General features: G+C 49.8%; 1 protein-coding gene across 1 annotated transcript in view; it reads right to left on the reverse strand.

Moving 5' to 3' along the window:
• Positions 1-1,408: 1,408 nt before the first annotated feature.
• Positions 1,409-15,059, reverse strand: part of TBC1D21 (TBC1 domain family member 21) — a 77,160-nt gene continuing 63,509 nt past the window's right edge. The window contains exons 6-11 of the mRNA XM_077828830.1: positions 14,719-14,819; positions 13,489-13,585; positions 12,339-12,436; positions 9,081-9,197; positions 1,540-1,629; positions 1,409-1,453 (exon numbers count right to left, since the gene is read on the reverse strand). Of these exons, the coding sequence (XP_077684956.1) occupies positions 1,409-1,453; positions 1,540-1,629; positions 9,081-9,197; positions 12,339-12,436; positions 13,489-13,585; positions 14,719-14,819 (548 nt within the window). The remainder of the gene's footprint in view (positions 1,454-1,539; positions 1,630-9,080; positions 9,198-12,338; positions 12,437-13,488; positions 13,586-14,718; positions 14,820-15,059) is intronic.

Below are 15,059 nucleotides of genomic sequence, written 5' to 3' on the forward strand. Positions count from 1 at the left end.
GCTGCCCAAGACCAGACTATCTGAAAAATTGGAGTAAGTCCAGCGGAAGGCAACGAAAATGATTAGAGGGCTGGGGCACATGACTTACGAGGAGAGGCTGAGGGAACTGGGCTTATTTAGTCTGCAGAAGAGAAAAGTGAGGGGGGGATTTGATAGCACCCTTCCACTACCTGAAGGGGGGTTCCAAAGAGGATGGCTAAGATAGCTGGGATGATTTAGTTGGGGTTGGTCCTGCTTTGAGGTTTGGGAGGTTGGACTAGATGACCTCCTGAGGTTTCTTCCAAACCTAATCTTCTATGAGTCTATGATCCAGGGGCACCAGTGGTCTGCATGAGAGTGCATTGACAGATCTGTGTAGGGGGAGTTACCAGCCCCCTCCCTTCCCAGGCACTATAGCAGGGAGTTTGGCTAGGATTATGTGCCCAGTCGGGAGAAAGCTGCACACCCAGAAAAGCTGCTGTGTCCTGCTGGGAACCCAGTGCAAACAGCACAGGATCCCAGTGGTGCCTCGGGGTGAAGGAAAGCTGCCCAAACAGGTGGAAGAAATGGGACTGGGGGGGGCTGGAAGGCCCTGGTCTTTGAAGGGACCCTTGCAAGGTTACAAGTTGCCTGTTTACCCAGTAGAAGTTAGAGGGCTTCTTGGGCTTAATTTATAGGCCTGATCCAGACCCAAACTGGACCCAAGTCCACCCTACCTGACCCTGATCCTTCCCCCTGAACCTGAGTCAGCACTGCCTTCTGCCCTGGGATATCTCTGCTCCCCCTGACCGGAGCTGACTCATAGTCAGGTCCCATCGGGTTCAGGGCAAGTGGCAGGGCTCTAATGGAGGTGCCCACCACCTGGTTTGCCTGGGTTACTAACAGCACCTGGGGATAGTAGAATCGGTCATCTTCTAGTGCCACGAGCTGTCTGCTCAGCTGGGGCATTCGCACAGCACAGAGCCACCCATAGCCTGCTGCAGCCTATGGAAGTCCTCTTCATGCCAGGGGGCTTTGGCTCATGGCCTGAGAGACAGGGTGAACTGCAGGCTCAATTCTGCCTGATGCCACATGGGCGAACACACCAAGGAGTGGGCATGGCCCCAGGAGCCCCAGGGATTACTATGGTGGCTTTATGCCACTCTCGCACCTCCAGGATTCGGAGCTGGTCTAGGACTGGTGGCCCTGTGGGTGTACAGCAGAGCAGCTCCTGTTGGGGGCTTCCCTCCAGATGCCAGTGAACTCCAGCTGCAGCCCTTTCCCCTCCAGCGGCGGTTACCTATGTCAGTCCTGCCCCACCCCCGAACTGATAGATCTCCGGGGGGCGAGGGTGGAGTCTGTTTATATTGCCAGGGTGGCGCAGCAGCCAGGGCCAAACTCTGATGCCCACTCTGGGTCATACACACATTTATTGCTAACTCTTCTGTCTCTATGAGTCTCCCTGAAGGAAGAACTCCTTCAGCTCATCTGGAACCTGTGGAGAAAAGGGTCTGGGTGAGACACTGACGAGATGATTCTCCCAGTGCTCCCATCCCGCCAGCACAAGCCTCTGTCCATTACCTTTTCCTTGTGTTCCATGAGCAGTTTGTATGTGGAGCAGGCTTTGGAGATCAGCTCATCTGCATCCAGGTCTATGATGTTCCCACAAACCTACAGGGGGAAAGGAGAGCAGAGACACCACCAACCAGGGTAGAGCAAATAGGGGGCAGGAGGCTGCTCCCCTGGTGGCCGTTAGCTGTATGTGCAGTGCCTTTTCAAGCCAATAGGTATCACTGAAGCTGGCACCAGGGGTGAAAGGGAGCCGGTAGGGGCCGGTACTGCGTACCGGTAAGAACCGCACCGGCCCGTACCCAGCCCACAGTAAAGCGTTGCCGTGGCAGCGCTTTAATGTCCCTGCCCCTTTTGCCCCCCCTGTCAGTGCCCTGCTGGTGGGGTCCGGACCGGCAGGGCCACCAACGCGGGGGGGAGGGGGAAGGGGCAGCGACGTTAAAGCGCTGGCGCAGCAAAGGACCGTCCTTAAAGTGCTGCTGCTGCAGCGCTTTAACGTCGCTGCCCCTTCCCCCTGCCAGTGGCCCTGCCGGTGGGGTCCGTCCCAGCAGGGCCACCGATGCGGAGGCAAAAGCGGCAGGGACATTAAAGCGCTACCGCAGCAGTGCTTTAAGGATGCTCCTTTGCCGCTGCGGCGCTTTAATGTTGCTGTGCCCCCCTATCAGCAGGGCACGGCAAAGGACCCTGTAGCGCTTTAACGTTCCTGCCCCTTTTGGCCCCCCCGGCCGCCAACGGACGGGGGGTGCAAAGGGAGCAGCTGCCCTGGGGCCAGTGATTTAAAAGGGCTTGGGGCTCCGGACGCCACTGCCACTAGGGCAGCAGCAGCGTACAGAGCCCCGGGCCCTTTAAATCAACACGGGAGCCCTGGGCGGCACGGGCCAGCCGGACTGGAAGGACTGGCTGGGGGATGCTGACCCTCCAGTCCCGCCCCTTCCACCCAAGGCCCCGCCCCTTCCAGGGGCCAGAGCCAGCCCGCCCCGAACCGGTAAGTGGCATCAGTTACTTTCACCCCTGGCTGGCACCATCAACCCCCAACCCCGCCACTGCTCCAAACCTGGCTCTGCTGCCATGGTGTGTCTGCTGAATGTTTTAACCAGGGCAGGGGGTATCTAATGTGGCAGCTAGGACTGGGTGACCCAGCTACCAGGAGCTACCTGTATCTTCATCCAAGCCTGAACACTATGCATTTTTGACATTTGCTTCACTTTTTTATTCTCACGTTTCCTATTCATAATTTCATCCCCTCCTTCTACTTCCCACCAGGGATTACAATCATAGCAATGCAGGGCTGGAAAAGACCTTGAGGGGACATCTAGTCCAACTCCCTGCACTAAGACAGGACCAGGTAAACCTAGATCATCCCTGACAGGGGTTGGGAATCTCATGAGAGATTCTGCTCTGGTACGATATACAGCCCAAAGGCAGCAGTCTCCTCTCCACTCTGCCCTGCAGATCTTTGGCACATTCTACAATGGGGAGAGGTCACCTGGTCCCATGAGGTTAAGGCCTGTCTAAGGCCTAAGGAGTAGAGCTGAGTAGGAAAAAGTTTTCCTGTTCTGTGAAAAATTTTGAAATAAAAAAAAAAAAATCTCATCCCGCATCAGGATGAACCAAAGAGACAGAGCCCCACCCCAGAATAGCTCAGGGGCTATTCCCCTGGGATGTGACAGCCTGCGGTTTCAATCCCTGCTTTGCTGGATTCGGAGCAGGAATGTGACCCTAAGTGTCCCAAGTGAGTGGTTTGATCACTAGGCTATTGACTGGAAGACATGAGACGAACTGTCCTAGGGATGGGGATTCCACGACCACCGCTCCCAAGAGAAGGAGGCGAGTGGTGATGGTTGGGGTCTCTCTCCTCAGGGGGACTGAGTCATCTATCTGCCGCCCTGACTGGAAAAATCGAGAAGTCTGCTGCTTGCCAGGAGCTAGGATTCACGATATGAGGGAGAGACTGCCAAGACTCATCAAGCCCTCAGATCGCTACCCCTTCCTGCTTCTCCACATGGGCACCAATGATACTGCCAAGAATGACCTTGAGTGGATCACTGCAGACTACATGGCTCTGGGAAGAAGGATAAAGGAGTTTGAGGTGCAAGTGATGTTCTCATCCATCCTCCCCGTGGAAGGAAAAGGTCTGGGTAGAGACCGTCGAATCGTGGAAGTCAACGAATGGCTACGCAGTTGGAGTCGGAGAGAAGGCTTTGGATTCTTTGACCATGGGATGGTGTTCCAAGAAGGAGGAGTGCTAGGCAGAGACGGGCTCCACCTAACAAAGAGAGGGAAGAGCATCTTTGCAAGCAGGCTGGCCAACCTAGTGAGGAGGGCTGTAAACTAGGTTCACCAGGGGAAGGAGACCAAAGCCCTCGGGTAAGTGGGGACGTGGAATACCGGGAGGAAGCACGAGCAGGAGAGCGTGAGAGGGGAGGGCTCCTGCCTCATACTAAGAAAGCAGGACAAACAGCAAGTTATCTCAAGTGCCTATACACAAATGCAAGAAGCCTGGGAAACAAGCAGGGAGAACTGGAAGTCCTGGCACAGTCAAGGAATTATGATGTGATTGGAAGAACAGAGACTTGGTGGGATAACTCACATGACTGGAGTACTGTCATGGATGGATATAAACTGTTCTGGAAGGACGGGCAGGGCAGAAAAGGTGGGGGAGTTGCATTGTATGTAAGAGAGCAGTATGACTGCTCAGAGCTCCAGTATGAAACTGCAGAAAAACCTGAAAGTCTCTGGATTAAGTTCAGAAGCATGAGCAACACGGGTGATGTCGTGGTGGGAGTCTGCTATCGACTAACGGACCAGGGGGATGAGGTGGATGAGGCTTTCTTCCAGCAACTAACAGAAGTTACTAGATCGCAGGCCCTGGTTCTCATGGGAGACTTCAATCACCCTGATATCTGCTGGGAGAGCAATACAGCAGTGCACAGACAATCTAGGAAGTTTTTGGAAAGTATAGGGAACAATTTCCTGGTGCTAGTGCTGGAGGAACCAACTAGGGGCAGAGCTCTTCTTCACCTGCTGCTCATAATCGAGAAGAATTTGTAGGGGAAGCAAAAGTGGATGGGAACCTGGGAGGCAATGACCATGAGATGGTCGAGTTCAGGATCCTTACACAGGGAAGAAAGGAGTACAGCAGAATACGGACCCTGGACTTTAGAAAAGCAGACTTTGACAACCTCAGGGAACAGATGGGCAGGATCCCCTGGGAGAATAACATGAGGGGGAAAGGAGTCCAGGAGAGCTGGCTGTATTTTAAAGAATCCTTATTGAGGTTAGAGGGACAAACCATCCTGAACTGTAGAAAGAATAGTAAATATGGCAGGTGACCAGCTTGGCTTCACAGTGAAATCCTTGCTGCTCTTAAATACAAAAAAGAAGCTTACAAGAAGTGGAAGATTGGACAAATGACGAGGGAAGAGTATAAAAATATTGCTCGGGCACGCAGGAGTGAAATCAGGAAGGCCAAATCACACCTGGAGTTGCAGCTAGCAAGAGATGTTAAGAGTAACAAGAAGGGTTTCTTCAGATATGTTAGCAACAAGAAGAAAGTCAAGGAAAGTGTGGGCCCCTTACTGAATGAGGGAGGCAACCTAGTGACAGAGGATGTGGAAAAAGCTAATGTACTCAATGCTTTTTTTGCCTCTGTCTTAATGAACAAGGTCAGCTCCCAGGCTACTGCACTGGGCAGCACAGCATGGGGAGGAGGTGACCACACCTCTGTGGAGAAAGAAGTGGTTTGGGACTATTTAGAAAAGCTGGACGAGCACAAGTCCATGGGGCCGGATGCGCTGCATCCAAGAGTGCTAAAGGAGTTGGCGGATGTGATTGCAGAGCCATTGGCCATTATCTTTGAAAACTCATGGCGAACGGGGGAGGTCCCGGACGACTGGAAAAAGGCTAATGTAGTGCCCATCTTTAAAAAGGGAAGGAGGAGGATCCTGGGAACTACAGGACAGTCAGCCTCACCTCAGTCCCTGGAAAATTTATGGAGCAGGTCCTCAAGGAATCAATTCTGAAGCGCTTAGAGGAGAGGAAAGTGATCAGGAACAGTCAGCATGAATTCACCAAGGGCAAGTCATGCCTGACTAATCTAATTGCCTTCTATGATGAGATAACTGGCTCTGTGGATGAGGGGAAAGCAGTGGACATGTTGCTCCTTGACTTTAGCAAAGCTTTTGACAAGGTCTCCCACAGTATTCTTGCCAGCAGATTAAAGAAGTATGGGCTGGATGAATGGACTATAAGGTGGATAGAAAGCTGGCTAGATTGTCGGGCTCAATAGGTAGTGATCAATGGCTCCATGTCTAGTTGGCAGCCGGTATCAAGTGGAATGCCCCAAGGGTCAGTCCTGGGCTGGTTTTGTTCAATATCTTCATTAATGATCTGGAGGATGGTGTGGATTGCACCCTCAGCAAGTTTGCGGATGACACTAAACTGGGAGGAGAGGTAGATACGCTGGAGGGTAGGGATAGGTTATAGAGGGACCTACACAAATTAGGGGATTGGGCCAAAGGAAATCTGATGAGGTTCAACAAGGACAAGTGCAGAGTCCTGCACTTAGGACGGAAGAATCCCATGCACTGCTACAGACTAGGGACTGAATGGCTAGGCAGCAGTTCTGCAGAAAAGGACCTCGGGGTTACAGTGGACGAGAAGCTGGATATGAGTCAACAGTGTGCTGTTGTCGCCAAGAAGGCCAATGGTATCTTGGGATGTATAGGTAGGGGCATTGCTAGCAGATCCAGGACGTGATCATTCCCCTCTATTCGATATTGGTGAGGCCTCATCTGGAGTACTGTGTCTAGTTTTGGGCCCCACACCACAAGAAGGATGTGGAAAAATTGGAAAATGTCCAGCGGAGGGCAACAAAAATGATTAGGGGACTGGAACACATGACTTCTGAGGAGAGGCTGAGGGAACTGGGATTGTTTAGTCTGCGGAAGAGAAGAATGAGGGGGGATTTGATAGCTGCTTTCAACTACCTGAAAGGGGGTTCCCAAGAGGATGGATCTAGACTGTTCTCAGTGGTAGCAGATGACAGAATGAGGAGTAATGGTCTCAAGTTGCAGTGGGGGAAGTTTAGGTTGGATATTAGGAAAAACTTTTTCACTTGGAGGGTGGTGAATCACTGGAATGCGTTACCTAGGGAGGTGGTGGAGTCTCCTTCCTTAGAAGTGTTTAAGGTCAGGCTTGACAAAGTCCTGGCTGGGATGATTTAGTTGGGGATTGGTCCTGCTTTGAGCAGGGGGTTGAACTAGATGACCTCCTGAGGTCCCTTCCAACCCTGATATTCTATGATTCTATGACTGGTCTGAGGTGGGTCACTTGCTCCCCGTGGTTTTGACCAGAAATCCCATCCTGGACCTTAGAAACCTTCCCGCCGAGTGTCCAGTAGAAACTGGCCCTTTACTGCAAACGTTTCAGTTTAGAAAACGCAGCATTGTTGTATGAATAACCTGAGCCTCTATACCAGGTTTGCCATTGACTGTGGGGTGACCTTGGGCAAGTCCCTGTCCCTCTGTTTCCCCTCCTAGCCCTTGCCTGTTTAGATTGTTGGGCAGGGAGTATCTTTTATTGTGCCTAGCACAACAGGACCGCAATCTCTAGTGATCCTACTGTAATATTAATAAAAAGAAATGCACATTCAACAGGACATGCTGGTCAGTGAAGATGCTTGGAGAGCCAGGGAGTTCAGGTCAGTCTGGAGGAGGTTTAGACAACCATCCATGTTCATGGGCGCTGAACTGAACCACCTCATCTTTTAGACCATCTGCAAATTTTAGGGGTGCCAATTGCAAAACTAGAGGGGGGGTCAAGAGAAGTGGCAATCATGAAAAGGTCATATCAGGGAATCTTAGACATGAGAGGCAGGAAAGAGCTGTTAGGTAACATCTTGTCCATGCTCTTGCTGGCACAAGATTATACCCTAGAGGAAAGTCCACCACCACTCTACTATGCATCCCAGTTTCAAATGGCTCTAGTGCTGGAAGACCTACCATTTCCCAAAGGAGGCTACTCCACAGCCTCACAGATCTGACTGTCAGGAGAGTCACTCTGACATTTTCCTTTGCTGGCTTTCATCTGATTTTCATCTGATTTCATTTCACTCCTATTTATTTCTCTTTTGATCATCCAAACAATCCTTTTCCTTTATTGGTATTTCAGATCTTTAAATACTGAACACAGCCATCACTCCTGTCCCTCCCCCACATTTCCTTCATGGAACATATCCTATATTACACATGCAAACCTCCGTTAAAAGAATACTAAGACTGCAAAGTCAAGTATTAACATTAGGATGGGCCAGAATTAAGGTTTCTGAGCACCCTGAATTGGGCCTCCCTTGTGTGTATGCATTATGATACAGTCTTCAATTACATGATCACCTACTATCTTTTCTACAGGACCACTGCCTCTTTTAGTAAGATTTCAAGTTCTAGTCCCAAATCACAAGAGGAGGGGTGGGGAGAGCTTCAACAAAATGGTTGTGAGAATTTTTAACATGGGCAAAACAATGTATCTTTCCCTAATCTTGTTCTCAGAAATGTCTGAATTGCTTTTGCTGAAACTTTCCAAAAATAATCAGCCTGAGGCTGACACCAAGCGTGGGAAATTTCAGCCAGAATAACAGTTTGGCAAAGGTATGAGCAAGTGTAAACATGGCCATATAAAAGAAAGTGTTGGATAACCTTAACTCCAGGCAGCACTACTAGCTCTGCCTATAATAAATCTTTCCTCATAAATCCTATTGAAGAACTAATCTGCTGTATTAGGAAGGAACCAGGGATCTAGATTCTTAATTCCATTTTTTTATTTGAAAATTCCCCCTCTTTGTCCTTCCCCATTCATTCTCAGAGATTACAGCTTGAAAAATTGAAATGGGACCTCTTCACAAAGGTCAGGCCAGGAATCAGATCTGATGCCAAGCTTCCTTCAAGTTCTGCATATCAGGATAGGACCAAGCTGCAGACTTTAGATCTGGCTCCTGGTCTGAACATCCCCAAAGTTCAGGGGGTTTAGAATCCTGTGTTCATATTTGGGCTCATGTCCATTAAAAACACTGAACTCACATTTGTTAAAGGCAACTGAGTGCCTGTGAAAAGTGCCACTTGACTACCTTGAAGAATGGCACCCAGGACAGGCAGAGCTCATGCTGTGGAAGTGCATGCTTCCCTCAGTGTTCCCTGCCAATATGTCCCATCCTTGAGTGAGGAGGACCACCTCAGCGGGTAAGCGTGTCCTTTTAATCACATTCATTGCTTGGCCTCTCTGCCAACAAGGGGGCTGATCCATATCAAGCAGAAATGTGTGTCTGGTGATGTAGCTAGCTGTCCACTAGGATCTGGCCTGAGACCCACCAACTCATCTCAGTCAGGGCACCAACAGCAGCCTGATGGCAACAACCCTCTATTGCTATTGAGAAGGGCTTGAATTGAATCCCTCTCCTAGAGGGATGATGCAGTGCATCCCATTCCCCTCCTTATCTACTGATTTCCTGTGGGAGGGGGGACTGTGTTACACACCAGGCTCCCTGCTGGCTGGCTCACCATTAAAATGTCATCTCCACCCATATTTTCCCGGAGGATTTGGTCTCTGACACTCTGCAGCATAGTGTAGGCCACGATCACTTGGAAATTTCTGCAGGGTATCCCCATCAGGAATACCTTGGAAGAAACAGACCATGGGCCAGAATCAGTGAAAAACGTCAGAGGTGATTCCCATGCTCCACCCAAACCCAGCAGAATCTGAACCTTTTGTCTCAGGAACAAAACATACTAGCAGTCTATAGCACCTTTTATGCTGGAGGATCCCAAAGACTATAGACTATATCTATAGACTATAGACTATATTTCGTAGACTATATCTTTGAGATCACTGAGTCATCTGCCATTGAAATGCAGCCACTTGTGTGGTGGAACAAGGCAGCTATTTCAGAGCATGCAGCAACACTACACAAATAAATAGGGGAAATGGAGAAACAGTTGCTGCACATGAAATTACAGGAGTAATTTTAGGGAGGGGGACTGTATCTATTTGGAAGGTTGGGCTTATGGTTTAGGAACATGAATGGGACTGAGAAGAGCTGACTTCAATTCCCACCTCTGCCACAGATTCCCTTATCCTCTTTGACCATCAGCTTCCCACTTGAGTGTAAAGCAGGGATCAATTTAGAGGATACACTCTTAGGGCGTAGATCCTGTCTCCTGCTATATGTACAGCGCCTAGCACAATAGGGCCCTGATCTTGGCTGACAACACTGCAGCTAATGCTACTCCTCTCGCAAAATAAGTAGTAGGGGCTCTTTATCAAAAACAAGTGCCGAGACCCTTGACTTCTCAGACAAAACATGGCACCTCCAACAGCACAGAGCCCCTTGACTTGCTGGGTCCATACAGACTCCAATATATTAAGCAAGTGCAAATTAACCATATACCAATATTGGTCGTTCATCTTGCAATGAACTCATCCACTTGGTCTGAGCTGCATTTGCTGCTGGGTGAACTGATTCTAGGTTTTCAAGGGCAAAGTGGCTTTTGATATTTTTTTGGAGACTCACTTGGCCAAATAATCTCACTTCCAGCATTGTCTGCGCAGGGTGTTCAGACACTCTCCTCCCCACTTCAGATAGAGTTTCTCCTGCCATGGCACATCCCTGAGACCTCAGCAGGAAGGGCGAGCATGGAGAGGGAGCTCTGTGCAAATGCCAATTGAGATATGAAAACCACTGGGAAGAGGGCTGGGAAATGAGAACACTAAGTGAGCGGTTTGGTTTGGTGGGGCAAGAATCCTGTTGCTGCAGCAATCCTCCCTTTACCTTGGAACTTGAACACACACATGGTGTGTACTGTCCGCACCTGCATGCGCCGACCCTGCAGCTCCCATTGGCCGCAGTTCCCTGGGGCAGCGCGCAGAGCTTCTCTGATCGCACCTGTGCCTAGGGGCCACAAGGACATGCCAGTTGCTTCCGGGAGCAGTGTGGAGCCGGGGAGGCAGGGAGCCTGCCTTAGGCCTGCTGTGCCGCCAGTCTGACTTTTAGCGGCCTGGTTAGCAGTGCTGACCAGAGCCACCAGGGTCCCTTTTCGAACGGATGTTCCAGTTGAAAACCAGATGTCAGGCAACCCTACCCTTCTCCTCAACACCACACCCCCTCATTACCCCTTATCCCCAGTCACCACCATGGTGCTGCCTCTTCCCTGCAAGACCCCGCCCCACCCAGTCTCTGCCCCTCCCCCTCATCACTAGCCCTTGTGAGACAGCTTGCTGCTGCAGGTGTGGGGCAGATACAGGTAAAAGTCAGCTAGCAGATTGCGGGTCTGATCGCGGGTTGATCCTGGTGGATGCAGATCCACATTTTGTATCCTTGCAGGGCTCTACCTCTCTGGCCTGCAAAATTGAGTCAGGGACCTCCCAAGATGCTATGCTGTCTAGTGAGGTTTCCATTATTTCCATCTCCCAGTCCGGCTGGAAATACCAGAAGAAACTGCCTCTTGCAGCTGTGGGAGCAAAAGCAGACTAGGATCATTCCACACTGATGCTGGACTCACTGGGCAAGGTTTTCTAGCCAGTGTGATTCAGGAGATCAAACCAGATGATCACAATGGCGCCTCCTGGAGCTATGAAAATAAGTCAACTCAGGTCCCATCAAAGCCCATCCTAAGCTCACCTGAAGAGTCACACATTTCTCAGCCCATGTGTCAGGTTTATAACAAAACCTCTTCTTATGAGAATTTTGCATAGCTCAGCCCTCTAGCCTTCCACCACCTGGAGTTTTCAACACAACTGGGCAGGAAATGGGGTTTCATTTACAGAAAATGTTCGCAAAACTGAAACTTTTCAGCCAAAACACAAAATATTTCTATTTGGAAGTGCTGCTGCCGATGCCTTATGGAAGCCAGCTGCCTCATTCTCCCAGTCTCAAAAATCACCATAAACATTCCTAGATTTTATCTAAGTGCTTTTCATCAGCATGTCTCATAGTGCTTTACAAATGAGGGCAATATCCTACTCCCATTTTACAGATGGGGAAACTGAGGCACAGGAAGGGGCTGTGACTTGCCCAAGGTCACCCAGCAGGCTAGTGAAAAAGCCTAAAATAGAACCCAGGACTCCAAAGTCAAGTCCACAGTTTTCTATAGGCCAGGCTTCCTAGGTAGACTTCCCATGATGCATCACAGTCTCCCCTCTTGAAGAGGAAAAGTAGTGCATAATGGAAATCCCTGGCTATGGTGCATTATGAGAGATGTAGACCCATAGAGGTTCCTAGAGAAGAATGGGTACAAGAGGCAATAGAACTACAACTCTAATGAGACACTAGGACAGTATTACCAAATCAAACTGCTCTAGGAATTGTTTTGGGGAAGTTCTCTGGCTGGAGATCAGACTGGATCGCAATGGTACATTCTGGCCTTGGAATCTATGAAATATTTCAGCTTTCAGGATATTGGTTTTTCAAAAATAACAAAAAAATTCAAAATTTCCCAAGGAAAGCAGCCACTTCTCATGAAGATTTTTTTCTGTCAAAAAAAAAAATCCATCAAAAACAATTTAGAGGGAACATTTGTGACCAGCCTCAGTTTCCAGTCCCACTCTGGAGTGGGCCAAGTCATTGGTCCTCAATCACAGAAATGCTGCAAGAGATGATTAGTTCATTGCCCTGGAGTCACACCCACTCTGGCAAGTCACTTAGGCAGCCTCTCTGGCTGAGACTCTTTGCCCTCTGTAGGGGGAAAGGAAAGTTACAAATGTCGGGTATCCATCATGCCTTCAGGTGCCAGGAAAGCCACAGAATGTCAGAAAGCTCTCACCTCCCACAGTCTCCAGACGTCATCAAAGGATTTGAAGACTCGCTGGAAGAAGAGGCAAAACCAGGGGAACAGTGACTGCACAACTCTGCCCTTCCCTTCTAGAGGATGAGAAAAGCAAGCTCAGGTTAGGGACCGAGACACACCTTACCATCCAGCCTGTGCAGGTGTAAATCAGAGAGTGTCACATTGGGGCTCTCTTCTCAGTTGCTTTATTTGCTGCAATACATGTTAGGTTGCCACCTTTAAAAGTTGGTTCTCCAGAGCACACATCCTGTTGCAACACCTGGACATTGCATCACCATGTTGCCAGCTCTCATCATCAGGCAATGCAGCGTCAGCACATAGCGACATTGTCACAGAATGGGATGCTGTTACATTGCCATGCAACGTCAAGGCATTATCATGGCAACTCCATGCTATGTCATAACAAGAGGATGTTGCACAGGCCTCAAAAGATACTGAGACTCTGATGGCCCATCCCTGTGACTTGTAGAATGTGAGTCAATATTGGAACTCTCCCAGGGAAACTGGGATGTGTTGGCAACCCTAGTCATTCTCAAGCCTCCTAGTTAAACCCATGTAATGTCCCAGGGAGTGCCATGGAGGTACAGTGTAGGACCTAGAGGGGAAGGAAGAGCTTGGATTTTCCACCACGGTGACATCAATAGATCCCTAAGGAAGCCAGGTCTGGCCTTTCTAGTCTAAGGAAAGTACAGCTCAGTGCAGGAAAGGAGCCTTAAAAGAGAAACTCCTGTCAGGGATGGTCTTGGTTTACTTGGTCCTGCCACAGCACAGGGGGCTCGACTTGACGACTTTGCATGGTCCCTTCCATCCCCACAGCTTGGTGATTCTATGGAATACCAGAGGACCACTCCCCCTACCCATCACAAGATAGTGATAGAGAAAGACAGGAAAAGTAGATGGGGAGGGTTGAGATTCACCGTCCTGCTCCAATGCCAGGGAACCCAGGATGTGGGACCCCTGCTCAGGGCCTCAGCCTCCATGCACACAAGATGTGGCAGACCTAGGCAAAACCTGTCACTGTGTAAATGGTTCCTTTGTTTTGCTTCCAACGCCTGGAAATTACCTGAGCTCCAGTAGCATTTGCTTTGTTGTTCTCTGGGTGGGGAGGGAGAGTAGCAGGACTTACCCAAGTGCTTTGCAAAGACGGGATCCATAAATGATATCACTGCTTTCAGCATTATCAGATTTTTCCTGACCCCAATGTTCACAACACAGCTGTGCTCCTGGAAGAGACAATTCAGGAAGGCTTGGAGGACAGGAAGAGACCAGATGGCCCAGCTTGGCTATAGCCTCCTGTTAAATCCATGAAGCCAAATTCATCCTTCCCGTAACTCCATTGGCCTTACCCCAGGAATGAATCTGGCCAGGGTTTACACTACCAAGATCTATATGAAACAAGCCCCTGCATGAGTCACCAACTGGGTTTCAACCTGGGACCTTCTGAATTGTATTATAGATCGCTATGCTTAAGCAAAAGGTACATTCCCAGTAGCTGGTAGCAGCAGTAGGCTGTTACCCTCTGGTGGACCAGCCATTAGACACAAACTCAGTGCACACTGTTGCTTATGTTTCTCTGTTTCTGTAACCATGTACTAATATGTCTAGAGTTAAACATACATTAGATATAACCTCTGCTTGCATGGTGCTCATAGACACCAGGCCTGTGTGGTGTCCAAGATGGTCTGTCTTTCTGAGACAGCTAGGGGGCACTGCCTCTGGTTTGCCAACTTGGAGGGGTGCAATGCCCTGGGAAGCATGGTGAGAAGTCAAGGTGAGGACGTCTTACTGCAGTTTGCAGTTTTCCTGGGGTGGCTTTATCCAACAATGTGCCAAACTACAAAACCCAGGAGCCTCTTGGCTTCAGTTCTAGTGAGTTTGATCTGTTGGGTTATTAGGAGCTAGGAAACAGTTGACTCCCCTCCCACCCCTCATTCTGACTGATGGGGAGTGTTTTGCCAAATTGCTGTTCCAGGTCTTCTGGTGATGTAACCACCTCCCCAACTATCCAGCTTCCACCAGCAGCCTGGGCATGTCCTGTAAGGCTGGCTCCATCTCCCTCCTCACTGTGGCTTGGCAGGCGGGACATGGGTCAAGTCACACCATTTGTCATACAGGGGGTGGAGCAGGGTGGCTGGGAGGAAAAGTTGAGTTGGGTGACTTATCACTGGTGAAGTATGGGCGGGCTTGCAAACCAGGAGGGGGTCAGGCTGGCCCTCTTCTCTCTGGGGTGTCTGCCACAGCTGGGTGTGGGTGGTCAGGTCAGGCAGATTGCTTCCAGGGAGCATTGCTGCAGGCTGGTCAACTGGATGGCCCAGTGAGGGCACAAAGCCGGGGCCCTACAAACCCTCTGACCTACTGTTTTCTGGAGGAAGAATTGAAACAGCCAGTAGACCTCATGTTCCTTCTCCACCAGCAATTGGAATAGCAGGAGCATCTCGTGGAACCCCTGCTGGTACTCTGCCAGGAGAGAGAACACACAGACACACTCAGATGTACAAACAGACTACTGCAGCAGTCCAGAAACATGCTATGAAACAGCATGTCCCTGGGGATTAGGTTAACATGCTCATGGAAGCTCTCCTCCCACTTGATAATGGGGATTTGTGGATGGAGCTCACCAAGACAATGAAAGGCCCCATGCTCTTAAGTGAAGGAGGGGCAATAAATTCCGGAAATGAACAGATCAGAAGGGAATGA

This window comes from Eretmochelys imbricata, chromosome 10 (genome assembly GCF_965152235.1).
Source record: "Eretmochelys imbricata isolate rEreImb1 chromosome 10, rEreImb1.hap1, whole genome shotgun sequence".
Classification (NCBI taxonomy): Eukaryota; Metazoa; Chordata; order Testudines; family Cheloniidae; genus Eretmochelys; species Eretmochelys imbricata.